The 27,027-nt window shown below is 36.5% G+C and overlaps 3 protein-coding genes across 17 annotated transcripts in view; 1 reads left to right on the top strand and 2 right to left on the bottom strand.

Moving 5' to 3' along the window:
- Positions 1–9,250, bottom strand: part of LOC121730180 (DNA-binding protein Ewg) — a 21,413-nt gene extending 12,163 nt beyond the window's left edge. For 4 of the 11 annotated variants that reach the window (XM_042119115.1, XM_042119116.1, XM_042119109.1 and 1 more), the window contains exons 1-9: positions 8,749–8,833; positions 7,090–7,237; positions 6,462–6,615; positions 5,669–5,793; positions 4,964–5,137; positions 3,869–4,031; positions 2,379–2,491; positions 1,822–1,938; positions 886–1,011 (exon numbers count right to left, since the gene is read on the bottom strand). In XM_042119115.1, the coding sequence (XP_041975049.1) occupies positions 886–1,011; positions 1,822–1,938; positions 2,379–2,491; positions 3,869–4,031; positions 4,964–5,137; positions 5,669–5,793; positions 6,462–6,615; positions 7,090–7,167 (1,050 nt within the window). In that variant the 5' untranslated portion in view covers positions 7,168–7,237; positions 8,749–8,833. Of the gene's footprint in view, positions 1–885; positions 1,012–1,821; positions 1,939–2,378; positions 2,492–3,868; positions 4,032–4,963; positions 5,138–5,668; positions 5,794–6,461; positions 6,616–7,089; positions 7,238–8,748; positions 8,834–9,117 lie in introns of those variants that run through there. The other 7 variants (XM_042119119.1, XM_042119112.1, XM_042119117.1 and 4 more) reach the window with 4 other exon arrangements.
- On the top strand, positions 2–16,014 carry LOC121730185 (5-demethoxyubiquinone hydroxylase, mitochondrial). Of its 3 annotated transcripts, none has more exons than XM_042119128.1 (4): positions 2–6; positions 13,915–13,987; positions 14,145–14,373; positions 15,444–16,014. In XM_042119128.1, exons 2-4 carry the CDS (start codon positions 13,916–13,918, stop codon positions 15,719–15,721), a joined length of 579 nt encoding a protein of 192 aa, XP_041975062.1. In that variant the 5' UTR covers positions 2–6; position 13,915; the 3' UTR covers positions 15,722–16,014. The 3 variants fall into 3 exon arrangements, with proteins under 3 accessions (XP_041975062.1, XP_041975060.1, XP_041975061.1); XM_042119126.1 differs by lacking the exon at positions 2–6 and adding an exon at positions 8,965–9,071; XM_042119127.1 differs by lacking the exon at positions 2–6 and adding an exon at positions 9,359–9,488.
- Positions 12,156–27,027, bottom strand: LOC121730184 (protein shifted-like). Of its 3 annotated transcripts, none has more exons than XM_042119125.1 (8): positions 26,629–27,027; positions 20,297–20,479; positions 19,068–19,307; positions 18,371–18,535; positions 16,473–16,673; positions 13,769–13,864; positions 13,311–13,514; positions 12,156–12,365 (listed from the first exon to the last, which is right to left on the bottom strand). In XM_042119125.1, exons 2-8 carry the CDS (start codon positions 20,439–20,441, stop codon positions 12,325–12,327), a joined length of 1,092 nt encoding a protein of 363 aa, XP_041975059.1. In that variant the 5' UTR covers positions 20,442–20,479; positions 26,629–27,027; the 3' UTR covers positions 12,156–12,324. The 3 variants fall into 3 exon arrangements, with proteins under 3 accessions (XP_041975059.1, XP_041975057.1, XP_041975058.1); XM_042119123.1 differs by having other exon boundaries at positions 20,297–20,442; XM_042119124.1 differs by having other exon boundaries at positions 18,392–18,535; positions 20,297–20,442.

Genomic DNA, 27,027 nt, shown 5'->3' with positions numbered 1-27,027 from the left:
CCAAAAGTTTTCAACATTACAAATGATTTCTAATTTCTTATTTAATTCTTTTATAATTTTTGGGCACTTTTAGACTCGTACATTTAGCAAATAAAATTTTTTTCAATTAAGAGAGTTTAAAATACAAAACGTATGACGTCACACTATGGCGGACAGTGTTTTCGGCGCCATTTTTATGGCATATTTTTCAATCAACATTTTTAATGGTTTTCTACTGTGTAAAATATTCGTTTTTTTTTGTGAAAATTAATGATTAAGAAGCGATTAGCATGAAGAAAAAAACTAGGTCAAGTAGCCTATTTACAGATAAAGAAAACAAAATGTGATTTTCTTAATATTATTTCAAGTTCCTGACAAAGTCTATTGCTCAATGAATAAAAAAAATAAGTTCCCATTACTCTGACATAGCCGTGTATAAATCTTAAAAAAATCGGCCAAGTGCGAGTCGGACTCGCGCACAAAGGGTTCCGAATCGTTATAGAGGTAAAGTAGGCGAAAAATTGTGGTCTTTGTATGGGAGCCTCCTTTAAATATTTATTTTATTTAAATTTTATTATTAATTTATAAATATAATTAAGATTTTTTTTAAATGTCAAGTGCCTAGCTGTTGTTATTATTGATTACGAGCAAAAAAGACCAAAAATTTATGTTTGTCGTATGGAAGCCCCCCTAAAATATTTAATTTATTTTGTTTTTAGTATTTGTTGTTCTAGCGGCAACAGAACACAATTTGTAAAAATTTCAGAAGTCTAGTCTAAGTCTAGTGGTTCTTGAAATAGAGCCTGAAAACAGACATACAGACGGACAGACATCGAAGTCTTAGTGATAGGGTCCCGTTTTTACCCTTTGGATACGGAACCCTAAAAAAACAGTAACAATAAGTACATCAACGTCAGCGAGCGTCATCTGGTCTATGCAGACTTGAGACGACGAGAGGACCGTGGTCTGCGCGCGCGACGAAGACGATGATGATGAAGTGGACGCCGCCGCTGCTGCCGCCAGGCATGACACCTGACCTCGGTAATCCGACCACGACGGATAGTATACGACCACGTTGGATAGTATGACCACGATTTGTATGTGGCCATTGTTTATAGCAAACAGTAAAGATATTGCGATACAATCGTCAAACACAGTACGAAGTGATATAGGGCGATCACGATGAATATAAATAATAAGTAACCAATAAATAAATGAAAAGTAACCATGGTTTACAGCCAAAGTTTTTTTGATACCACAGAAGAATAAAGTACAAAGACACAATGTGTTACCCGATCCAAAAGGCAGCAATCCAAATGAACGCGAGTAAAAAGGATGAAAAATGTTAGCATAAATTATTTTACACTATACTTGTACTAATATTATGTATTCTGTGACTATAGTCCAGTCGCGTTAAGAAAACGGGGAAATGTCAAAACAAACAACACATATTTTATGTTTTACTGTCTTCTTAACGCGATAGGCTATACACATTGTTTTTAACTTTATATGTGTGTGTGTTTACGTGTGCTTTAATTTTGCGTGTTTCACAGGGGGTGATGCCGGTGGTAGGCTCGTAATACTTGTAACTGATCTCGTGTAGTGCGTGTAGTACGTTTGCATTAATCTATGTGTGTGCGTGCATGCATGCGGGTGTTTGTGTGTGTGTACGTACGTGTGCGTTAATGATGCGTGTTTGTACGTGTGCCTTAATTTTGCATGTGTGATACCTGCATTGTAGCAATTGATCACACGTAGTGCGTGTACGTTTGCATCAATGTGTGTGTGTGTGTGTGCGTGTTTGTGTGTGTGTGCGTGTTTGTGTGTGTGTGCGGAACTCACGGAGGTGGTGGCGGGTTTGTCGTCATCCTCCTCCGTGAATGCGGGCAGCAGGTCTTCGCGGCCGTGGTACTTGTAGCAGTTGATCACGATCTGCCGCAGCGCGTGCGTCCACGACATCTGTAATACAAGTTATACTATTGTAGCTTAAACGACAGATAACATAATATTAACGATGATTGTCGAATACAGTCTTTGACACTGTATTAGATGGTAAAAGCGCAAACGCGTCATTCATCTTCTTAAAGATAATTACACATATTTTATCAGCACGCACGCACCGTGTTTAGGTTTCACATCATTTCGATGTGAAAACTCGCACAATCGTCTCCATCGTCAATCACTGTACGCGCCGCATTCGTGTACTATGCGATGCGTTTGACGGGTACGGCGCGTACGGTGCTCACAAAATTGTCACGTCAAAACACCGAGGTCGACGACACAACGTAGCGAAGAAATGTAGTTGGCTCTTAGCAAGTATTTTATTATGCCAAAGAGTCAGGCAGAAGTTTACCCTTCAAGCTCCCTCACATATTAGTATCTAACTGTCATCATTTTACCTTTTGTTTCTCGTCCTCGGAGCGCGCATCCATGCGCACGTTCGCCCACGGCAGGTCTTTGGGCCACCACGGCGGCCGCGTGCTGTCGCGACCCCAGCCCGGTTTGCCGCGAACTGTATAAGAATATAGACATTATAAACACAAGCATAAGCTCTAAAATACCATAAAACGTAGTTGTATTTGGTACTTGACTGCCCGTATCGGACGCACAGCTATTTGAGACAACTTGAAGTAACCATAAACTTCTCATGTTAAGCGATTTTGACTTAGACCCAGTTTCATCAAGCAATGTTAAATAAATAACGGCTTGTTAAATCAGTTAACGGCCTGTTAGAGCTATCGAGCGTTCCACCATACGCTAATGTCATGTCAAATCGCCTAACACGGTGTTAAATTTTAATTCCTGCTGGGGAGGTCCGTTAAATATATAACAGGCCGTTATAATAGTCAAAACAACAACTTTTTAAAGACAATATCCAATATCAATAAAAGAATCTGTTTTGACTTTTGAGTGTTGCCGCCATGTTTCGCCACATCCTTACATATTATTTATTATTTTTCATGTTATGCATAATTATTTATTTTCATTTTGTCAAAAATTCAGCCCTCGGATTTTCCTTGACATTGCAAATACACTGACTTGTATCAAAATTACCAAGCCGAAATAAGTAAATAAAAGTTTGTATCATGATTCATGTTTTCAGCTTTGACAGATCATAATTATTAACCTGGTAAATTAAAAAGAACTATTGTAGCGTAACAAATGTATGCGATCAGTGATATTTTAATTTGGTCGCATTATCTACCAGATGACGTATTATACGAATAAGGTGAAAATGACACATTGCAGCCAACATGTGGTATTAAACTTGTACATTGCAATTTCGTCGCCTTATAACAAGAACGAACGAATTGAATGTTATTCACTCGTTGTTCACTTAACGTTGCATTTACTAATCCACTGTTAAATTTTTACTGTGGGACATAAGTATTTTAACAGTCTGTTTAATTTTCCAAGGTCCGTTATGTAATGCCTTGTTAGGATTTAACAAACAGAGGTTGGTGAAATTGGGTCTTAACCTTTTAATATTAGATTTAGTTTCAGTTACTTTACCGTAAGATTTTTATAAAATAACTCTATGTAACATATTATATTTTTATAATTAAGGACCAATAACGCATAATCATTCAATAATCAATTTACAAATTACTGGCGAAATACAATATGTAAAATAAATACAATAAATACAATAGGACTTTTGGTCAAATTAATACAGATAGATCATGACTCAACGTGTATGCCAATGAGGGTTGTATGGCGCGATGTAGCCGTAGGGTCTAGCGTGTCAAATGTCGTGTCAGACAGACATATGACAGCTATATCGTGACATGTGGAAGCTATTTCGTGACATATGACAGCTGTTTGTCACGACAGACCCTACATAGTGCCATAAAACCCTGATTTGAAAGTTTAGAGATTTCAAACTCACCCATGGAATACTTGAGCATGAGCGGTATGAAAGCCCGCAGCTGGGCCTGGGTCATCTTCTCCACCGGCGTGGGTATGCCGTCGATGATGAGGGGCGGCAGCTCGAACAGTGACGGGTCGTCCTGCGGCGGCGGCGGCGCCTGCCCGCACCCGCCCAGACCGAACTAACCCTCGTTATTTACTCGCACGCACGTGTGTACGCGAAAACGTATGCTTACGTACGCACGTGAGACGTATGCAAGCACGTGTGTACGCTCGTACGCAAGTGTGTACGCAAATACGTATACGCGGATACGTTGGTATACGTACGCACGTGTTACGTATGCACGCACGTGTGTACTGTGTACGCGAGAATGCACGCATACGTACACACTTGTGTACGCGAGGACGTGCGCATGAACGCAAATCGATTCATAGGCAGATGGCGGATGTAATTTAGGGAGTTACATCAAGCACAACCGACGGCTCACGCCTAGACAAAACTCTACCAAATAACCAAGGTCCGCCATTTGCCTATAAATCAATTTCTCTGAAAGTGCAATAATTAGTTCCCGCTCGACCAATCTGCATTTGCTAGAAGATGAAATAAGTTATTGCAATAATTGCAAAAGACCTCTATCACAAAATGCTTGGTCGTGCGGCAATTTTGAGGACAATACGCACGTACGCACAAATATACTTGCAGACGCATTGTGCGTGTACGCCAGTATATTTGTGCGTACGTAAATTATTATTTTTAAGATAATAATTATTATGTGCTTATCAATATAGAAGAGAATAAAACATGATTGCATTTAGTACTTTTACTAGCAGGCTGTTAATCGCATATTATGACGATGTAAAAACGTTAATGTTATTAATTTCAGCTTAAGAAAATTCAGAAAAAAAAATTGTTGACCTTTTATGCAGTAATAACATATGATAGTAATTTTATGCAGATAAATTAATCATACTCCCACAGGACTTAACTGTACACAAATCAGGTCTCCAGGACTGAATTGCTCATAGTTTCTAGAAATTGGGTCCAATTCTCGTAGGGTTATGTGACGAGAATTAGTCCCCCGAACAGATACCAGCGCGAAACGGTGTAGCCTACCTGCTGCGCGAGGGCATTCTCGAGCTCCTCCATGATCATGCAGCGTAGATTGCGGACGACGTCCTCTAGCGGCTTGGCACCGAACACGCGATAGGAGGTGTTGGGCTTGCCAGGTGTTGCCACCAACACTACAGCTTGCTGGCCGACGCGCGTTGCGAACTCTTCTATGGTTTGCTGTAGAAGATGGGCGCTGGTTTACATATGAATTAGGGCGATCAAATGATGGATCAATGGAAGTTTTGACATTGATAAAGTGGCGATCCAGCTCAGTTATCGCAACTTCTTTTATGTTTTCGAAACACGAATTCAGTGATATACTTAGTTTGTTGTGTAAGAGATGTCACTATGTTGCACTACGTTGCGTCAAGTGTCAACGCTGCGACTATTCTGAAATATGGGCTTATTCTTATCCTTCTCTTCTACCGTTATTCGTCATTAAGTCATTGCCAATGTATGTATAAAATATAAAATAAGCTGCATCTAAGTAACTTTTTTAAACAGAGAAGTAAAGATAGGACAAAGTAACGTTAAGGAGTTTACATACCCTTAGTTTTCTTAAAAGTCTGTTTTGATTTCTCTTCTACCGTTATTCGTCATTAAGTCATTGCCAATGTATGTATAAAATATAAAATAAGCTGCATCTAAGTAACTTTTTTAAACAGAGAAGTAAAGATAGGACAAAGTAACGTTAAGGAGCTTACATACCCTTAGTTTTCTTAAAAGTCTGTTTTGATGTCTCTTTCTAACTGACGGGTTGGTCTCGAAGGAATGCGGCCTTTTTCGTTTCTTCGAAGATGCTATTGCCGCTGCTGCTGCCATACCAACAGGTCCTAATAACCCAAAAAGAATGTATTTAGAGGAAAACTTCAAACATAACACTTGCAAATGAAACCAAATAATTTTGTGGTAGTTAGTACTATGCCGCGATTATCACCTGAGTGGGGTCTTTTTCATCTGTGCTCGCATTACACTGCATTAAATCATTTTAAGTACCTGCGACAATTTTTTTTCTTTTTGTTGTTTATTTTTATTTTACTTTTGTTTTTACCCATGAGCTTTATTGTCCTCTTTTTTATATTTTAAATGTATATTTTTTGTCTTTTATTCTCTGTTTTTGCTGTCATCTGTTATAATGTGGTGTAATGTGTATGTGCTTTTTGAATAAATGTCTATTATTATTATTATTATTATTATTGGGTGGGCATTACTTGCGGGTGAAGATGTATTTAAGGTGTACGACAGTCACTTTACATCGCCGTAAAATCATACACGCGCGTTACACATACATTCTACAGTCATCGCTGCCACGTCCATTGTGGTCAATTATTATTTGTCCTAGTACATACGCAAAGTACTTGAGCAGGAACATTGTGTTATCAGAGAAGTTGATTCATAGGTAGACCAATGTAATTTGATCGCGTTATGTCATTGAATTGACATAATCCGGCCAAACACGTGGGTCCGCCATCTGCTTATGAATATCTTCGATGGCACACACCTGCCGCAGCCAGCTGCTTGGTGACCTCGTCGCTCATGGCGCTCTTGATGACGTCGGCGCCGTCCTCGTACGCCGAGCCCGCCGGCGACGATGCGCACTCGTCTTCATCGTCCGAACCGCCGCTCAGCCCGCACCCCTCCACTTGCGACATGTCCTGTGCGATATTTATATGAGTATGTGAGGCCAAAGCAGACCCTTTAAGATTTTTTTTATTAAGGAGTTAAAGACTAATAATTGACAATATTATTATTTTTAAAACAATAATATTAGCTGTTGATTGGTCCTCATACCATTGGTCAACATATTTTTTTTTATAGCTAACAATATTAGTCTCAAATTCAATACAAAATTATTCAAGAGATGTTGAGAAAATAATATCATGTTAATCTTAGTAGGAAAATAAATATGCAAGTATCTTTTTTTTAGAATTAGTTTTTGGATAAAATGAAATACAACAAAGATATTTAAGGATTAAATTAATTAATTAGAACAAATTCATCATGTTCAATGAGTTTAAATCACACATGCTGCAAAAATTAAATTTTGTATGTCCTATACAAAATTTAATTGTGGTAGAAAGAGATTTCCATTTCAATGCTAAAATGTTTAATTATAAAATATGTCTTACCTCCTCCGTCATATCCATAGACTCGGTGCTAACTGCAGAATTCATGATGTCGTCGTCCTGATTTACCTCCCGGACCATTCGTTCACCAGCCCTCGGTTCACAAATATTCTACTCCGTTTGCTATCCCCCGTGCAAGGAAATTTAGCACCTTAAAAAAAAACAAAATTACTTCCCACCAAACCAACAATTATTTTCAATTAGAAGTTTAACTTTTATTACACATAAAAATTAACAAATTTAACTTTTTATGTTTATCTTCGATAAGAATAAACAATATTAACCCATCAAGCCCGATAAGCTCACCGGTGAGCGAGACACAATAGAATAACAATAGATTTCCAAGAATCCATGACTGAAGGATTATAATTGTTATGAAAGTAATAATATGCAATGTTCATTTTATTCAATCCATAATGTAGGATTATAATTATTATTAAAGTAATAATATGCAATGTTCATTTTATTCAATCTATAATTTACCCTCTTTATTACTTGAAATAGAAAATGCCTGATCCACTGCAGGTCACTTGTCAGACAAGGACCACAACATTCTATAACTTAGTAAAATTTAAGGGGTATAGTCTATAGAATTTCTTACTCATAGTAACCGTAATAAATAACGAAAGGTTGTCTGGCAGAAACTGCTGCTAGCAGTAAGACCGCCCATTTGTACATATTTTTCCTTTATTGTGTTTTTTAAGTTTAGTTTTAAGTTGTACAAATAAAGTATATTCTATTCTAACGAAATCATAAACTTTTATGACTTTTAACTTTTTACTTACTGGGATATTCCCATTTCTATAATTGCATAGAAATTTACAAATTATTATGGTAGCATTATTTGTTGAATTGTTTTGTAGCATTTTTATAATGACATCTTTATGAAAACATAAAACATCATTTTAATTTTCCTTAACATGATTTTGTAGTCATAGTGTGAGTTATTTTTTACAGTGAACAAAGTATTTCGTTGCTCATAATTTTCCATGGACTTAGGACTGAACAGCTTTATGCATGAACTCAAGAAAGGAAACCAAAGGAAACCAAAAACTTTAAATGTTAACATATAAAAGCTTTCTACTGATTAGTTAGGTAGTTATTATCATGACCTTTTGAATATTTACCTAAGAATAAACCATAAAACTAAAAAATGTAACAAAATCAATATTTGTTCTACATTACTGTTCATTTTGGGTGCCTTTTGTGTAAAAATTGATTTCACACAACTGCTATGTATTAGATTTCACACCTATAAAATCTGATAGTGGCTAGAGTTAGGTAAGGGCGAAAAATCAATACTTCTGTGTCTAGCAGGCATATGGATTATTATCCAAATATTCGTATGGAAATGAAGGAATTGACTTGGGGATATTAACCCATAGTATTATCTTCTTCTTTTGTACCACCATAGCTGCATTCTAATACAAAATCCCATATGCAATTTATAGTTGGATGGTGTTGTGATATGACGCATATTGTTAAATGATTTACATGATATGCATTTCCAGAATAATAGCGGCGCCGGGTCATTTTTGAGACGAATGACATAAACTCTTATGCGACGGCGTAAAGGATAAGCCCAAATGAATGGCCATCATGAAGGGGTCGCGCGTTCGAGCAGGCCCAGATAGAATAGAAAGACTACGACTGCGTACGCACCTGCGTGATTTGCAAGACATTTTGGACTTCTACTGGAAGCTCTTCGAGTTTTCTGTGATGTAACCAGCCAAAAACAACACTTTTGGGAATCTCTCCACTCAACCGAACACCGGATTCACAAAATACATCGAGTGCACGGTGAACTCCGAAAAACGCGAGTCCTCCATTGATATCGATCGGTAAACGCGATATACGAGCATTGTACACTTCCTATCAAAAGCGGCCATTTTGTACGAGTCTGCGCGTTGTGATTTTCATTGCATGGAAAGGGAAATCACCCCTTGAAGTTCAGCAAGCGGGGGATGAAGCTTTTATAAAAACATGTAAGTAAGCTTTTGAAAACGCGCAATTTTTACGCAAATCACTTACCCTTTTTGTGAATAAAATGAGTGTTCTATTTTGATCAGAAAACCTTCGGGAAAAATCGGAGTTTATTTTCGAAAACATTTGTTTGACATATTTGTGTCAAAATTTCAGTGCCATCTATCAGAATTTTCCCGTATTAGTTTGACACATAAACATTCGACGAGGGTTGAAAAAGTTTTTCATTCCGACGAATTACGACATTGGCAACTCACCGAGGCGGCCATTTTTAAAAGAAGAAGAATTACTTTATTTGTTTACTAACTATCTTTTACTTACCATATTTACCTTTTCTTTTGTTAAATTACTCTGCTTCTCAAGAATTTTCGTTTTATTTGTGTGTAATCTCATTATATTTCTACATCAAAACAGAAAAGGTATGTTTCTATTTTTACATCGAAATAGTAAAAACAGTGGACAATTTAAATTTTTTAACAAAGTGGCGTTTTAAAAAAAGATTTAACTCCCGTATTCTTCCTGTGTTACTTAATTGAGCGGTTGCACAATTTTTCTTACTATGGTGCCATAAAATGAAATAATTATTATAACCTAAACCTATGCCTATACCTTATCGCATATGCAAGCACATAGACATAATATATACTAACATTATAGGTTTATGTGCAAGCATCGTAATGATGACGTCATTACGATGCTTGCATGTACATTCCAGTGTTGCGTCAGGTTAATATAATGTAAAGATATACATCACGGGATGTAATGTACATGAATGTGACCGTGTTGTACTGTTATATGTTTTATAATTGTAATTTTCCATCTTTTTAGTAAAAGATGGCCCCGTGCTAGTTTCTTACGCCGGTTCTTCTCGCCGGGTTAGTTCCCGAACCGGTGGTAGGCACCATAGTATCGACGTTCGGTAAAGTTTTTGTAAAAAAATTACTCCGAATACAAATATTTTTGATTTTGATATCAGCTTACTAACAGCCATCCTTTATCCTTATAATAAAATCTTATTTTGTCACGACTTTCACTGATACATACAAATATTTCACATCATCATTATTTTTATTTCTATCTTTTCTCCGTTAGCTCTATGTAACAAGTTCTAAATTCCAACAGTGCAGTTGATTAAGTTATCATTATTATCATTTAATTTGATTTGATATTAAATAAACTATTATTTTTTAAATACTTGTGTTTAAGGGGGGTATTACATTATCATTTATATATGATCATTTCTATGATCATATATATGATCATTTCTATGATCATATATAGGATCCAATATATATGATCATTTGATCATATCTACATATTACATTATCATAATTCATTGATCCTATTTTACGTCATATGTGGTTTCAATAGCCAATGGAGAGCGCTAACGCTGACAGGTATTGACGTCAGGGTTACTAGATCTCAGAGAATTCGATTTGTCAAAAGACATCGTCATTTTTAATATGGCTTGTTTTTTGTTATTTCAGCAAGATTATCCAAGTATATAATTAGAAAAATAATTACATTACATTATTTGAAACATATTAACGAACAAGAAATTAAAAACTCCTTTTTATATTAAATAACTGGCAACACCTATTTCTATGACCGTATTGGATCCAATCTCTCAGCAAATGTCAAAAATCTATGATCAACGAAGAAATGAATCAAATGTCTATATTACATTATCCAATATCATTGACTCAATGATCTCGGATCCAATATATATGATAATCTAATATCCCCATATACTCCACTCGAGCTAACTTGTCGCTAGCGGTCATTGACTCCCTGTCAAAAACTTGTCATTTTCCATATAAAACCAGGATAAGCAATATCTGACACTTCATTGTCAATCGCGGTTTATATGGAAAATGACAAGTCAATGACCGCTAGCGACAAGTTAGCCCAAGTGGAGTTAAAGTCAGCAATACCAGTTTTTTTTTTTTTGTACCAAGTCGGGACTTTGGAACTTTTTGAGAAAAAAAGTGGGATTCTTCAGTCAAAAGCGGGACAATGTGATAAAAGGTATAAAATCAAAAGTTTTTTGAATTTTTTATCTTTTTATTTGCGTTACAATACAATAACGTTTACGTGACAAAAGGTAGCTAAAGTACCCAAAGAAAATCCAGCCCTCTACCTTCCACACTATTATCTTCACGTACGTTCGGGCTTTCCCCGAAAAGCGGGACTGAGCCTGTCCCGCGCGGGACATTTAATTTCGATGAAAAAAACGGGACGTCCTGCCAAAATCGGGACATCTGGCAACGCTGGTAATAACTTAAAGTCTACTGTCTGTGTTAAAGTTAATATAGTGTTCTCCCCGAGTCCCGGCAATCCAGTCCCTGGCTAATATAGTGACTATTACCCCTAGTAATCCGACATGCCTACAAAATCTGTTATTGTGTACATATACACAACATCTCTAATTTACCTACGTGATACAAAATTGAAAACTAAACATCTGCGAAAAGAAGCTTTGTAGTCAAGGTTTTTTCAGGCAATGTAGTTTTATCAACATTTTAATTTTGATCTGTATTGTATCAGGAAAACATTTTAAAAACTTAAGACTTTGGAAAACCTTACTCTATGATAAAAGAAATATTTTGCACACCCTGCCTCATTCTTTGCGCTTACAAAAGAGAAGATAAGATATTTTGGTAAACATTTAATTAAAGTGTACAAATAACTCAACCTCATAAGACATACTCTACTTCATACTCACACACACACACACACACTATTACACACCCAGTTTTATACATACCTATAATGCACTTCATTATGGTTATTAAATATAATAATTTAACCTAAGAATTTTAATTTTAGTTGCTGTATTAAGATTTTATTAAGTATTATTATTGTTTTTTAATTCCTAGAATATTTTTGTTAATTTAAATTTAAATTTAATTTTCTGTTGTTAAAAATTCCCCCATAGCACAGGCTGCGCCTAGTTTGGGGGACCGCCACTTTTAAAATTGTAAACTAAGATTATGGTAATAAAGATTTGTATTTGTATTTCATGGATCATTCTTCTGTACAAAGAATTTGAAAATGGTTCAGTTATTAAGGAAATAAGTATAGAGTTTAATTTTAAAATAATACTTTATTTATAATATTATACACATCTAGATCTTATAACCTATTAACTAGCTATTAGTTATTACACATTCCACATTGTATAACATATCTAATTATAAGTAACAAAAATAAAATCACATGTATTAAGTATCCGTTTAAATATAACTTCTATTTTCACCGAGGCCTTTTAAATTCACTGGATTCTTCTGAAGAACCTGCAATAATAAAATTACAATAAATAATAATTAACAATGCTACTAAACTTATTCATAACAGTATAATACAGTGGCTGATATAAGTAAGTAAGTATTAGAAGTAGCAGAGGGCTAATCATATGTAAATGACATTTTCTAGAAATTATTCCTAGCTAGATCGATTTATCGCCCCTGAAACCTCCTATATACTAAATTTCATGAAAATCGTTGGAGCCGATTCCGAGATATATATATACAAGAATTGGTCGTTTAAAGATATAAGATTTTATCACTAGACGTTCCGCGCGGCTTCGCCCGCATAAATTACATATTTCACATAAAAATTACTCCACAAAAAAGCCTATGATCCTTCACATGGTCTACTTCTTATCTGATACAAAATTACAAATAACAGAAAAAATGCTCTAGTAGTTCGTGAGATAAGCCCTTTCAAATAATTTCCCCCGTTTTTTCCACATTTTCCTCTATTTCTTCGCTCTTATTAGTCTTAGGCCTTAGCGTGATAAAATATAGCCTATAAGCCTTCCTCGATAACTGGGCTATCGAACACTGAAAGATTTTTTAAATCGGACTAGTAGTTCCTGAGATTAGCGTGTTCAAGCTAGACCTTTCAAATAATTTCCACATTTTCCTCTGTTTCTTCGCATCAATTTGTCTTAGCGTGATAATATATAATATAGCCTATAGCTTTCCTCGATAAATAAGCTAACACTGAAAGAATATTTCAAATCGGACCAGTAGTTCCTGAGATTAGCATGTTCAAACAAACATACAAACTCTTCAGCTTTATAATATTATTATAGTATAGACTATAGATAGAAAGATTGTCTCTACGCGTGATATGCCTCTATTATTATATAGAATTCATAAAACGAAAGATTATGAAAAAAAAAAATAAACTACGGAAAATCAATATTATGGCGTATAAAAAACAAAATGGCGGACCGGCGCTGCGATGACACAAGCGTCCGCGCCACCCCTGCTCGCAGACGCAGACGCCGGCGCGGCAAACGCCGTGGCGGCAGGCCCGCGTGCACTCGCCCCCGCGCCGCCCCACTTCGCAGTGGTTCCCGCCGAGACCCGCTGGGCAGCGGCACTTGTTCACGCCCTTACACCGCCCGCCGTTCAGGCACGGGATCACGCATTTTGCTGAAAAATCATAATTAGTGAAGATTATTTTCCAGAGTCCAGACACAAAAATGTGCTACCATAAACATTTCTAGTTGTTCACTTTGGGCAGTTTTTAAACAGCCATAGCATAATATCTAAACTTTACTCTAGATTCTATTGTAAGCCTTAGAAAAATAATAAGAGATAGAGATAAGAAACTCGTATTATATAGATACAAACTCGATCGATAGAGAAAAAAATAAAGAGGGTATCAATTAAAACATCAAACTTACAAAATTCACACCGTAGTCCGTAATATCCCTTGGGACACTCGCACGTATCTTTCTGTATGCATTTGCCACCGTTTTGGCATTTCTCCGAACATATTCCTGAAAGCAATAATAAATAATATATTGATAAAAGATGTCGTTGTTTTCAGGATGATTCGACCGACCCGCATCCTTCTTCAAGTGAGAAACGCACATTCAGCAACATGGAAGAAGAATCCACATGTAAGTATGTATTTATTTATTAAATTTCAAAAAGTTATTTCAAAATAAACTGAGTTTGGTAGTCAAAGAAAAATTAGCTAATTATTAAAAAGATATAAGGCCACCAGATAGTCAGGAATACGAGAAGATTAAGATACGAGATGCTTTCCACTTTCAGTTGGATGCAATTATCCGGGTAGACCATGCAGGTGAGCTAGGTGCGGACCGTATATACGCGGGGCAGATGGCAGTACTGGGCAACACCGCAGAAGGACCCACCATCAAACACATGTGGGAGCAGGAGATCAAACATCGAGAGAAGTTTGAGGAGCTCATATCCAAGTATCGAGTTAGACCCACAGTGATGACTCCATTGTGGAATATAGCTGGCTTCGCTCTAGGAGCTGGTAAGTTTGACTTGGAGTAACTTATTATTTTTTATTTTTTTTTAGGTTTCTATACATCTCTTTTTTTAGTTACACATATTGTCCATGATTCCATAATTCCATCTGACCTTTGCTCTTCCAAAATTTAGTACATAATTAGTAATGGGGATTGTCCATTTTTTTTTAATTTTGCTCATTACAAAAACATTTCGAGGAATAAGGTCAGTGATCGTTTTTCTGTATATAAAAGAAAAAAATACCCATTAGTTACCTATATTTTTGAACAAATATGTTTAACCTTAGTTTGACCTTCAATGGCGTTAAATAAGCAATAAATTCGACCAACATTACATTTCGAACTTTTGGTAAGCTTCTCGTATCAGCTTTCACATAATGAGAACTTGCATTTGACGAACCAGCCATTATAAATAAGATTGAAAGGAAATTTAAAACACTACAGAGGTCAATTAGCCGCCGATGATGACGTCAGAGCGAAACTTTAAAAAAATTTTGAGAAAAAAACTAGCCAATGAATTTCAAAATTATTTAATTTATATTATATCTTTAAACGAGCAATTCTTATATATTATATAACAGTTTATCAGTTATCGATAAAACATGAATAAAAAGACATTTTCTGAAAATGATTCCTAGCTAGATCGATTTATCGCCCCCGAAAGCCCCTATATACAAATTTCATGAAAATCGAATCTCGGAATCGGCTCCAACGATTTTCATGAAATTTAGTATATAGGGGCTTTCGGCGGCGATAGTTTTAACGACCAGCAGATGGCGTTATTAAGTAACACGAAGTCAATGAGTGTTTGCTATACCGAGCAAAGCTCGGTCATCCAGGTATATTCTAAAATAAAATACCCTATTTTAACGAAAAAAAATATAAAAAGTACATGTGATTTTTTTTGGACAATGCCCATTACCATATTGACTTCTTTTTCTGTTTTGTAAAATTAAAAAGTAGTTATGATAATATTATTATTTAAGATATCACTTTAGTTAGGGTAGGCAAGACTTACAAACCAGTCAAGACTTCCAAATATCTAAGTGTATTCACTGTTTACATTCTGCTTTAGGTACCGCCTTGTTGGGAAAAGAGGCGGCGATGGCCTGCACGGTGGCTGTAGAAACGGTTATAGTCGACCATTACAATGACCAGCTTCGCACTCTGATGGAAGACCCTAACATAGACAAGGAGATCCTGGAGACTATCACCAAGTTCAGAGATGAAGAGCAGGAGCATCATGACACTGGCATCGACCACGGAGCGGAACAGGCGCCATTTTATAAAGCACTCACCGAAGTCATCAAAACTGGTTGCAAAGTAGCTATTGCTATATCGAAGAAAGTGTAACCAGACTAAAAACTGCAGTATTTTTGGCTCATATTATTTAGTGTTGCTAGATTAAACCCGAACACAAGTGACTGAAAGAGCATAGCCACCTTTTGTATTTTTTTAAATAAAAAAATATCAAAAGATCAAGATTCAAGGTAAGCTTATAACGGCTAGCTTTTTTTTTATTTAGGTGGTCTTGCTTTCATGTATTATAAACATTTTAGATTTGTTATAACTTATAAACTTTAGAGTATAATAGTTAAATGTCTAGTGTGAGCGTATGTAAATATAACAATTATTTTATGACAAAAGGCAAAATCTATTATTTTAAAAATAATATTTTAGTTTTATGCTATTAATGCCCAGTTTCTGTGGTTTTCGGACAGGAGTTAATCTATTCAATAACATTGTTGATTGGTTGTTATTTTGACATTAGCCAATAAAAATCGTTAGTGAATAGTGAATACAGCTTTTCGACAAGGCTTTATTTGAACGTGGGTGACATTGACGGGAGCGCTGCTGGTAAAGGAGTCAAATGTCAAAAATGGCGTTTTTCTATGATAGAAGCGTTTAGTTCCTTTTCTTACCACGTTCAAATAAAGCCTTGTCGAACTGTATATAAGCTTTAGTTAAAACTTTAGAAACCGGGCATTAGACGAATGTTTCGATTTCTTTTCTTTTAATTGGACGTCTAACGATACATAGATGAAGTAAATTTTTTTGATCCATCAATATTGAATGCCAATTTATATATAAAAATATGCCTTACCGCCTTCACAATGTCTTCCCTGGTAGCCCGGCGGACATGAGCATACTCCGGGTGCGGTACAGTTGCCTCCGTTGAGGCACTGCGGGTAGCACAGCGCGGTGCGGCAGTGTTGCCCCATGTAACCGTCGGGGCACTGGCAAATCTTCTCGTGATTACACCACCCGTTGTTGGCACATTTTTTGTCACACTCCGGGTCGGGTCCTGGAATATTCCATTTTAAACCAATAAAAAATAATTCGGCAATATTTATTATTTAAAAATTTCAAAAGTTAAAACGGAATAGCTGGTCGAAAAGAATACATGCTAATTAAAGAATTAAATAATTTTAAAATTTGTCTTAATATTATGAATGTGACTAATTATTATGCACGAGATGTTCCGCGCGGCTTCGCCCGTGTAATTTAGGAATTTCACGGCAACCGTAATTTCCCCCGTTTTTTCATCATTTTCATCTATTTCTTCATTTCTATTAGTCTTAGCGCGATAAAATATAGCCTTCCTCGATAAATGGGCTATCTAACACTGAAAGAATTTTTCAAATCGGACCAGTAGTTCCTGAGATTAGAGCGTTCAAACAAACAAAATCTTCCGCTTTATAATATTAGTATAGATGTTATAAATTCGGCATCAAGGCATTTGAAGATCCAAATACTTTAAGAAATGTAACATAAAACTAATTATTACTTATTTTTCACTCGTATATCTTCTAGTTATTACCAAAGATGATTTTTGTACTGCGTGTAAAATCTTCAAATCTGGTATAGGGTGTTGTCATCCTTAGTTAATAGCAAAAAATTAAAAAGCAATGTTAGTAGCATGAAGTCTAGAGACCTGGGCAAGATGTAAGTAGCTACAAAATAAGAAAGGAAATGTGTAACCAAAAGTCCCAAGATAGGCAGATAAAATTAACTAAAAACTTTTTTATAAACCTTAATAATGATTAGTATTTTTTTATAAATGAAATATTTTAGCGCCATCTATGTATGCTCCCATTTATCAATCATCAATGTCCCCTCCAGCGCCCTATTTAATTATAGTAAATTAAATTACATTGAGATGTATACCGTACTATAATTTAATTTTGAAAATGGAAATTCTTAGCGCCATCTATGAACGGTTCAGTGCAAACTATCAGCAAGGTTCCCAAATACCGATTAGTAAAAAGTCTCAATAAAATAACACAGCAAGCGTTACCAACCTAAAACGTATTGTGAGGTGAGCAGACGCCGCGTCGCCGCCGTCGGCTCGCTCGTCCGTCGCCCGGAAACAAGTTACTGATTAATATCGCCTGAGCGTTGGCTAGTAGCTACAGGCGGCAGATTCAAAATTGGAACAATACAACGAATATTTTTTAATGCAAGCTTTTAAATAAGCAATGATTTATGCAGTCAGATCATTTAAACTTAATAAAATAATGTTTGGTAGTAATTAGCTTAGCTTGAACCCAATACAATCGTCGTACTTTTCCAATCGCAAACAACAATTGTGTGTCGTTAATACAGCTTTGAAAGGATGAAAATGTTAATAAAGTATTCTATAATTTATGAAGGTAAGCGTGGGACATTAATAAGCTAAATATAACCTGGAGGTTAGATTCTCGATAGAATTTAAATAGTAAGCATTACGACTGAATTTTGAATGAGTAAGTAGTTATGTATTTTTATATCTATTCCATGACTTCCACTAGTCACTAGACACACAGAATCTCAATAATAATATTCTTTGTAATTGCATAATTAAAATACTTAAGACTTCTCTGGAAGAAACTAGAGACCTCAATTGATTCTTATACTCGTTCCTGTACCATTTTCTACGCGTCTTTGATTGAAGCTCAACAATAACTACATCATTCAAAAATCAGCCGTCAAAGTGTTAAAAATGCGTTGGCGATACAATACCTGTCCTTTCTATATACACACCTCTCTGTGCGCATTCCTTCTTTAGATTCAATCTTAAAGGAGTGCCCTTTAGAGGGGTGCCTCTACCGTTTTTGAGCGATAGACCTATCTCGAAGGTCGCCACTCCGCTCACGTTGCCCATGCACGGCAAGAGTATGCTGAACTCTGTCGACAAATAACAGATTTGAGTTATTATCATTACAGTAAAATCGTCCTGCTATGTATGCTCGGAAATCTTCGTTAATAAGAAATTGCAATGTAAATGACTGTAGCGAAAATCCTGCACGAATATAGAGTCAAATTTTACACAATATGTGTTACCTAAAACATGGTATCATTTTACAAATGTGTATTGGGATCTGGAACGACCATTTTCTTCTGTAACATTATGTTTTGATCACCCTCATGTAGATGGCGCCACTGTCAGAAAGTGGTGCTATATTTTTTTACGCTATTGTAGCGCCACTTATCATATATGCTAAACGCTAGAGCTAGAGCCTAGACTCTAGAGCCATGGCCTATGGGGAGCCGGGAGGTAGCTAAATTAAAAAAGGAGATATTATAATAATCAATTGTCAACAAGTAGCTTTGTGTGATGTTAAGTTTGAAGACTCGAGTGCCAATTTTAAGACAGTTCTATATCTTCCGTACCTCAAAATAAACGAAAGAAACCCAATACTAGGAAAACAATGCCTACCTTTGGGGGTTTTAGGCACCCTGCCCTGCGTCTTGATGGAGAGCACAGGCGGCTTCAGCACTTTAGGGTCCGATGACGTTAGTATATCGAAGTTGTAATAGTATCGCTTCCTGGAGCGCCAGGTGAAGTTCACGTAGCCCACTTCAGAGGGGATGACGGGCAGCTTGTGCGACACGTGCGGGTCTAGCACGTACGGCGATATGTTCCCGTTCATTATGGCGTATACTTGCATCGATATACCTGGAAGCATAAAAAAATTATTAGTTATTCGCGCAGTCGGACGGGAATGTTGATAGAGACGGGAGAGTATTAGGGTCAATCATACCGCAACGCGACGAGGCGAGGCGCGGCGCGGCTTAAATGATAAAGACGTCTTGCGAATCTGTCAAATCCATATAAATTTAGAAATGCATCTAGGCGTTGCGTGGCGATCTGAATCAACCCTTAAAGGCGATACGGGAAATACTCGTCTCGAGCAATAGCTCCAAGGCATAAAGCTTTATGTGGGAAAAGTCTTTTGCTTGCTTTCAGCAACCGCACAACTCAGTGTCCCCCCTAACAGTCTTTTAGGCTCAATACCTAGCCTAAATGGAATGATATAATAAATATAATACTTAAATAATATTAATCGATAAGGGCTTGGTGATACAAACATTAGTAGGTAATTCCAGGTGCCATTAATGGCCGCCAGGGTTTTAACGTTAATGGTTGCCAAAATCAGGCATCTATTTTTCTCAGCTGTCTCCTTTTAAGGTAAGCGTCCACTTAACGGCATCGTACGCATCGCAATTCGCATGCAATGTTTTCTTTTTTTTTATGAAATAAGGGGGCAAACGAGCAAACGGGTCACCTGATGGCCTTTTAAGAGGGAATAGGGTAATAGGGGAGGGTAGGGAAGGGAAGGGAATAGGGGAGGGTAGGAAAGGGAATAGGGTAGGGGATTGGGCCTCCGGTAAACTCACTCACTCGGCGAAACACAGTGCAAGCGCTGTTTCACGCCGGTTTTCTCTGAGAACGTGGTATTTATCCGGTCGAGCCGGCCCATTCGTGCCGAAGCATGGCTCTCCCACGTATAAAATTTTAGTATTCCTTGTATACGAACTCATACAACAGCGTCTACCAAACCGCACCGTACGCAACGGGTTTTAGTATGAGGCATACTCCGTAGCGTCCGGTACCGATAAGTGGACGCTTACCAGTAGGCAGTAACAAACAAAATGACGATTTACCACTGAACATGCGCACTTGTCGCTCGTCGATCCACAGCGAGATGTCGGAGTCGCGGCGTTCGAAGTCGCGGCGGCCGTGAGTATTGATGGACATCACCAGCACCAAGCCCACGCACGCCCGCGCCCAAACACCCACGCACCCCATCCTAAAATGTCGTAAGGCTTATACAGGAAATCTGAAATCTATACCTATCTATTAAAAAAAAACATTCTAAGTCCATCTTAACGCGCGGACGCCGCAGCGACTAAAGTCAAGACCGCATTATTCACTAAAAGCGACACTTCACACTACGCAGCAGCGACGCTTCCGACGAGCGGCACCTGAAATACACAATCTGTGAAAATTTCAGAAGTCTAGCTATAGCGGTTCTTGAGATACAGCCTGGAGACAGACAGACTGACAGACATCGAAGTCTCACTAATAGGCTCCCGTTTTTACCCTATGGGTACGGAACCCTAAAAAATGAACTAAAAGAAAAAACAACGTAAACCAGCTTACAAAAACAAATGAAATCCCACCAAAAACATTTTCATGTAAAAATGTTGCCAAGATGAGAACATAATAATATTATAATTTATAGTTCGTCGTGTCAAAAAGTAGTGAGATCTCATGTACTTAGAGCCAAGTTTCTAACCTTACATACTCAGCCCTAAATCTAAAAACCTTAATTTTACACTAAAGTGCGGCAAAATATTTGATAATAATATTATAATGTGTCAGCCGCACGAGAAAAATCTAAAAACTCTACACATTAGTCAAAATCGGTGGCTTGACCATTTTGTTACTCGTCAGTGCTTTGAACTAATATACCAGAACTAATGATAAATGGCCAGGCCACCCATTCTCTTCTTCGCCTGAGCTATGACGAAAATTCGATTTTTCGAGATTGTTCGAAAAATAATTGAAAATGTAAATAATCGAGGTATTTACTGCAATCAAGACATGTGGTAAGAGATTCCATGTGTTTTGTTTACTTTCGAGTCATAATTAGTAGGTACATTTTCGAAACACGCGCGACGTCATTTTCAATTTATTTAGGTAAGACAAGACGCGGCACGTTCGTGACTGCGCTCGATGCAGACTAAACAACAGCGGCCCAATTGGGCCGTATTTGAAGCTTCGCAACGCGCGCGGTGGTAACATATCAGGTATGAGTATTTCATCAGTGTTTAAGAGGATTCCACACCGCCGTTTTTCCATACAAACGCTGTCCCCTGTTTCCTCCCTGGATAATGCCGGTAGAGTTATAATTTTTTTCCTGAATATCTATGGCCACTATTAGCATGGCCCTATGTTTTCTTTTTTCATAATTTTATTATTAAAAAGATAAGAACGTCCAAAAACCCAAAAAAGGGCAAGATTTTCCTCTGTGTTTAAACACCCAGAAAACAAAACTGGCTAAAATATACAAAAGAAAATAAAACATAGGAACACAGCTCAAGCCTTGCTTTAATTCCTAATGAAAAAAGTACTTAAATCGGTTAAGTTTTGGAGAAGGAATTAGCGGACAACGAATCGAAGATTTTCTGTTCTTTTATTAGAACTTTTGTCGTACTGTCTCTATCGCGCTCTGAGATTGGTGAGACAGCAATACATTTTCAAATACCTATTTTCAATTTCTCTCGCCCCTGGTGTATCCTCTTAAGGTATTTTAAATATTGTGCTTTATATCTCATATTTTTTAACACTTCGTTATTATATTGGAACTAGGTAAACCGGGAGTCACGGAATAACAAATTGGGGTTTATCCTCGCCTTAAGCCTAAAGATAGGCTGTATTTGGGATGTATGTTATATACAGTAGGTTATAATAGGTCTTTGGTTATAATATGTAGCAGAAGTCTGAACCCCATCAGACTGAAAATGAAAATTAACCGCAAACAAATAAGTAATAGACAGTAGCTGTACTCCTACTTGACGGGTAAGTACAAATCGAAATCGTCGAAAAATTGCGGAATTTCAATTTTTCACATAAAGTTTCGGAAATATGACATAAAAATTACGCCGAAAAATTTTGGAATTTCCATTACTTAATATACTTACGTCAGTTAACCTCCTCCATATTTGGTGAAATATCTTTTCAAAACTAAAAAGCTTCCATTGACGGTCCGAAAATGGACGCTTTTTAGTTAACCCTCTTCAACCAACGGGAGTTTTAGTTACGTAGTTTATTCCTCTTGGGTAATAGTGACTTTTAACGGAAATCATATGTAGACAGAAATTAAAATGAAATTATTTATTAATCAGTAAGCACACAATATAATAATATACAATAGTATAAACTGTAATATAATAAATAAGAGTTGGAAAATCTTGATTGTATGTAGTCTTCTATTCAATTTATTTATGTTATTTAATTATTTAATTACATCTAAATGTCATAGTTTAAACTTTTGTGAGTAACGACTAACGAGTGAAATCAAAGATTCACGTACATAGTAAAAGAATTAAGTATTGGTATTAAGTTTAAAATTATCCCATTAATATGTAACGTGATCCTCAAAAAAAACTTAAATGCCCCCAACACTTGTTAAATCTCGCACGTTTACACCGATAAACCTCTGCGATCCCTAACTAGCGTGGAACTGGGGGATAATAAGTGTGTTGACCGTTCAAATACGACCGTATCCTACACAAAAACATAATTATCACATATAACATAATTGATTGAGCCCGGTCGGGACGTGGTCCCACAATGTCGACGCCGTGAGAAACCCACGAGTCGAGGAAAAAAACCGACAACTTCATTAAATATCCCCTGTCAAAAGTAATGTGTAGTACTTTTTTCTCGCTCCCGTAGTCGAATTATACCAACAAAAGGTGTTAACGAAAAAAAACGATTCACTCCCAGCTAGGGGTCCGCAACTATTTGTCTAGCACAATAAAGTTATGTTATTCATATTTTAAATATATAAATTACAAGTAGGTTATGCAATTATTCTCCAGATTTGAAAATGAAAGTTAACTATTGAACGATTTCCAAGAATCCGCGATCGAAGTTGTGACTGGTGATCTAGAAGGATTCACTGGAAAGCAGTATTTCTCAATAATATTAAAGATTTTTTCATACTTTGATATAATATGTACTTATACCAAATCGATTGTAATAATATTATTACAATCGATGTAAGTAAGTACCTACAATAAACCACGGCCTTACAGGCTGAATTTTCCCTTTATTGAGACCAAAAAACGTTCAAAATCTGATTGTGTGTAATTGGACGCAATTAAAATATATGATTTTCAAACAAAACGCAGTAATTTGTAGCGAACATAAAAAGATAACCTATAATTAGCGGTCAGATTGATAGCGGTGCCGTTTATGATTTCGTGTTTACGCCTTCATAATATTATTGCTGTTATGTATTTTTCATATTGTAATCATCATTTTGTATTGTTCATCTTATACTCACAAAAATCATTTTTTCGGATAAGTTGCAAAAATCGGGGATGAATTTTTGCGTCTCAATTGTATTTATAGAGTTTAAACTAACTAAATTAAAATGGGTTCATCGCTGTACTGTGAAGTGTGAAGAGGTAGGTACAGGCACTAGACAGATAGATGAGACAAGACAAATGTACTTTCATAATAATAATTAATTAGAATGATGGTATTATGGATTGCAGTCTGCAGATTCGAAAGCGATCAGTTAATTTGTGGTATTTTGCGGGATGTTCGGGCGCGGGCGGCGGTCGCACGTCCTGTGATAACGGACGCTGCAAGCGAATGACCCCGTGTGGTTTCGCGAAACTAATACCCGATGCTCTGGTTACCGTGCAGTGGTTTCGCACCAGTCACCAGGTTATAATATTTTGATCAAAAAAATATTTATTGGTTTTAGTTTTATAGAAAATGGGAGATTCAAAAGCTTCTAGCGTTAGAGTGTTTCAGTGTTGAAGTTTTTATTTTTATTTTAGTCTTATTTTATTATAAAAAACAAGCGTTCTCAATTCTTAAAATGTTGCATAGGAAGTATATTTTGTTTCCTTCCTTAAAATGAATGTACATACTCAAGACAAAAGAAAAATAACTTATTAGTTAATCTTTCACATTATTGTTTCACAGTATTAAGTAATAATTTAATTCGGAATCACGTCGCGATGGTTGCGTACCACTGGCACTTGTTACGTTAACCAGCCGGGCCGGGAACAGGTAACCGGGAAAAAACGCGGCTGACGGCCGCGAGACTGACCGCAGCCTCCTTATGTGACGGCCCGGTGACACCACTTCCCGAACGGTGGTTAGCTAGTCATTACTTTCATATTTCATTGAACAGTTTGCATTGACGATGTATCCATTTTTGATCGAAATCCAAAAATCTATTCTACTTGTATTATCGTTGCAATTACGCCCTTGTCTAATACATTAGAAAAGTTGCTTGAAAGGCAACAACAAAACATTTTGGAGCTCAAAAAGCTACACAATATGTAGCTTTTTTATTAGTGGGATGATTTTTATACAGAGCGTCACTAAAAATAGTAGCATTGATACGACATTGATGGACACAGAAGCACACTGCCCTTTGACAAATGACCTTTAAATACGCGACCCACTACATGACACGACTGGAGATAACATAACCAATGATTAATTGCATGTTGTATAAATTGATGCACTTATGATTCTGTTTAAGTTTTAACAAAATCTGTTCAGAATTTAGAGACAAAAGTTTTAGGGTTTTTTTTTTATTATAAAATTGTGGCCGTCTATGGACTGTTCGTCCATATCCTTTTTTTTGTTATTTTATTATTTAGATTTTTCGCACCAAGGATAATTGAAATAATATTATGAATTTTAATTAATTGTGGTCCATCACGCCATGGACACCTTTTTTTTTTAATATAAGTAATATATACTTAGTAGAATAGACTACTTATATTAAATTATACATATAATAAATAAATATATATTTATTGTTTTATAAATTGCATAATAATAATATTAATGTTTTGAACGGTGAGGTCCTAGTCGGTGTGGCGGCCAGTTTTAGGCCGTATTTAAAGTTTTAGGGTTGACACTTCTAACTATCTTCCAATTGCTAAAAACTAACTACTTGCATAAGCAAAGGTAAACGGAAAAAATGCCTGTTTATGTTTGTCAGGGCTCAGGCACATGACGGACAAAGACGGCGGGCCTAAATCAGTAAGCGGGTTATAAATTTTGAACATACAAGCTAGCTGCTAGACCATTGCAATTATTGATAATTGGAGGATGACTTATAGCTTGACAAGAACTAAGTACTTATATAAAATTGCAAAACACAACAATTAAACACAATTTAGAAGCACAGTAACAAGAAATTATAATAAGATTTAGTACGTGTTTTGTATAACCGATTGATGAATTGTACCGAACAGGTAGTGCCTTTGTTATTTATTCAAATGGGCGCAGCGCCGGTCAGCTAACCACACAATAGGGGTAATAAAACAATTATTACTTCAAATGCCATAAAGCTTTAAGAACAAATAGTAATAAGCACGGCTGGCGACGGATATGCATGGTTTATAAGATCTTATAAAATTAAAAAGGGTCATAATAATAGGCATGTACTTTATACAAAATTATTTCATAAATATGAGTGGTGTTAAATTTTAAGACGATAACGCAAATTGGGTGACACTGATAATCAAAGGGTTAAACTGCGTGCGTCTAAAATATTGGATGTACGTAAGCTACGTCCAATATTTAAGGTTGCTTGATGCGTCCATAATGTCTGCTCGCCTATTTGAGGGTTAGGTGTTGTATTAGGTCACATGAGTAACAAGAGCTGGCATGGAGTATGGACGCAATATTGGAATAATATTTTATGGACTTAGGTAGCAAAACAAATTAAGTACTTATGTAATCTACTATCGCCCGAGCATATTTTGTTTACTTCGAGCATTAATAGGTTGTAAACTCTAGTTAGACAACTAGTGTTTATTTGACCTATTTGTATATTATGGTATATAAATATATCAAACATTTTACCTTTAAATTCTATAAGATTGATCTTTCTGCAGTCATCGGTATAAACATTCCGTCAGAAATAAATGAAATCGCTACTTTACCACATCAAGGTCTGTCGTGTTCGAGTCTATTCCCTGGATACCGGTTAGCATTAATGATTAATTAGCAGTCGCCAGTCTAGATAGGTCAATAGGACGCTACAACAGCTGCTCATTATGTTCATTTTGCTGGCCATAAGAACATGTTTAATATAACTTTTATTTAACCTCTGCTACACTTGATAAAGTGTCGTTTAAGAGGCAAAGTACACTAGTAATTGGTGAGTACATGCGCTAAACAGGTTTGGCGCAAATCGTTTATAATCGTTATCAGTCTGGCTTACCTGAACCCCTTCCAGGGCATGTGCGCGAAGACACTAATAATAACTTCACCGACCAGTTAATATCATCCTCCTTTTAGGGATTTACAGAAATAAAATCGTTAACTGCAAGCTCTCGGTGCCGTACAATATCAATTACAAACAAACGCCTCACTCGTGCCGATGCACTTGATTCGCTATCGATCATATATTTAAGTGGGATCAACGTTCTTTACTTATCCTGGATGAATTTCGCGAAACACTTATAATTGAAAATATTTATTCACAATTAAGTTTAACTTCACGAATCATGACACAGTTACGGTCAAACTGGGCATAGAAATAAAGGTCTGTATGAGATCGCAACAAAGTTTAACTTTTCGGAGTGCGGGCGGACGCGTGATGTCCTCGCCACATGCGCCG

Source organism: Aricia agestis, chromosome 9 (assembly GCF_905147365.1).
Source record: "Aricia agestis chromosome 9, ilAriAges1.1, whole genome shotgun sequence".
Classification (NCBI taxonomy): domain Eukaryota; kingdom Metazoa; phylum Arthropoda; class Insecta; order Lepidoptera; family Lycaenidae; genus Aricia; species Aricia agestis.
The sequence above is the reverse complement of the archived record's forward strand: the minus strand, read 5'-3'. Positions and strand labels throughout refer to the sequence as shown.

Bases quoted from the DNA above. Each gene is read 5' to 3' on its own strand.
- LOC121730185 (XM_042119126.1), top strand. The intron at 13,988-14,144 runs GTAAGTATGTAT...TTCCACTTTCAG, and splicing joins CATGGAAGAAGAATCCACAT to TTGGATGCAATTATCCGGGT. The intron at 14,374-15,443 runs GTAAGTTTGACT...ATTCTGCTTTAG, and splicing joins TGGCTTCGCTCTAGGAGCTG to GTACCGCCTTGTTGGGAAAA.
- LOC121730184 (XM_042119123.1), bottom strand. From the start codon at position 26,648: ATGCCCTGGAAGGGGTTCAG. The intron at 20,443-26,628 runs GTAAGCCAGACT...ACGACATTTTAG, and splicing joins ATGCCCTGGAAGGGGTTCAG to GATGGGGTGCGTGGGTGTTT. The intron at 19,308-20,296 runs GTAAATCGTCAT...TTATGCTTCCAG, and splicing joins ACAAGTGCGCATGTTCAGTG to GTATATCGATGCAAGTATAC.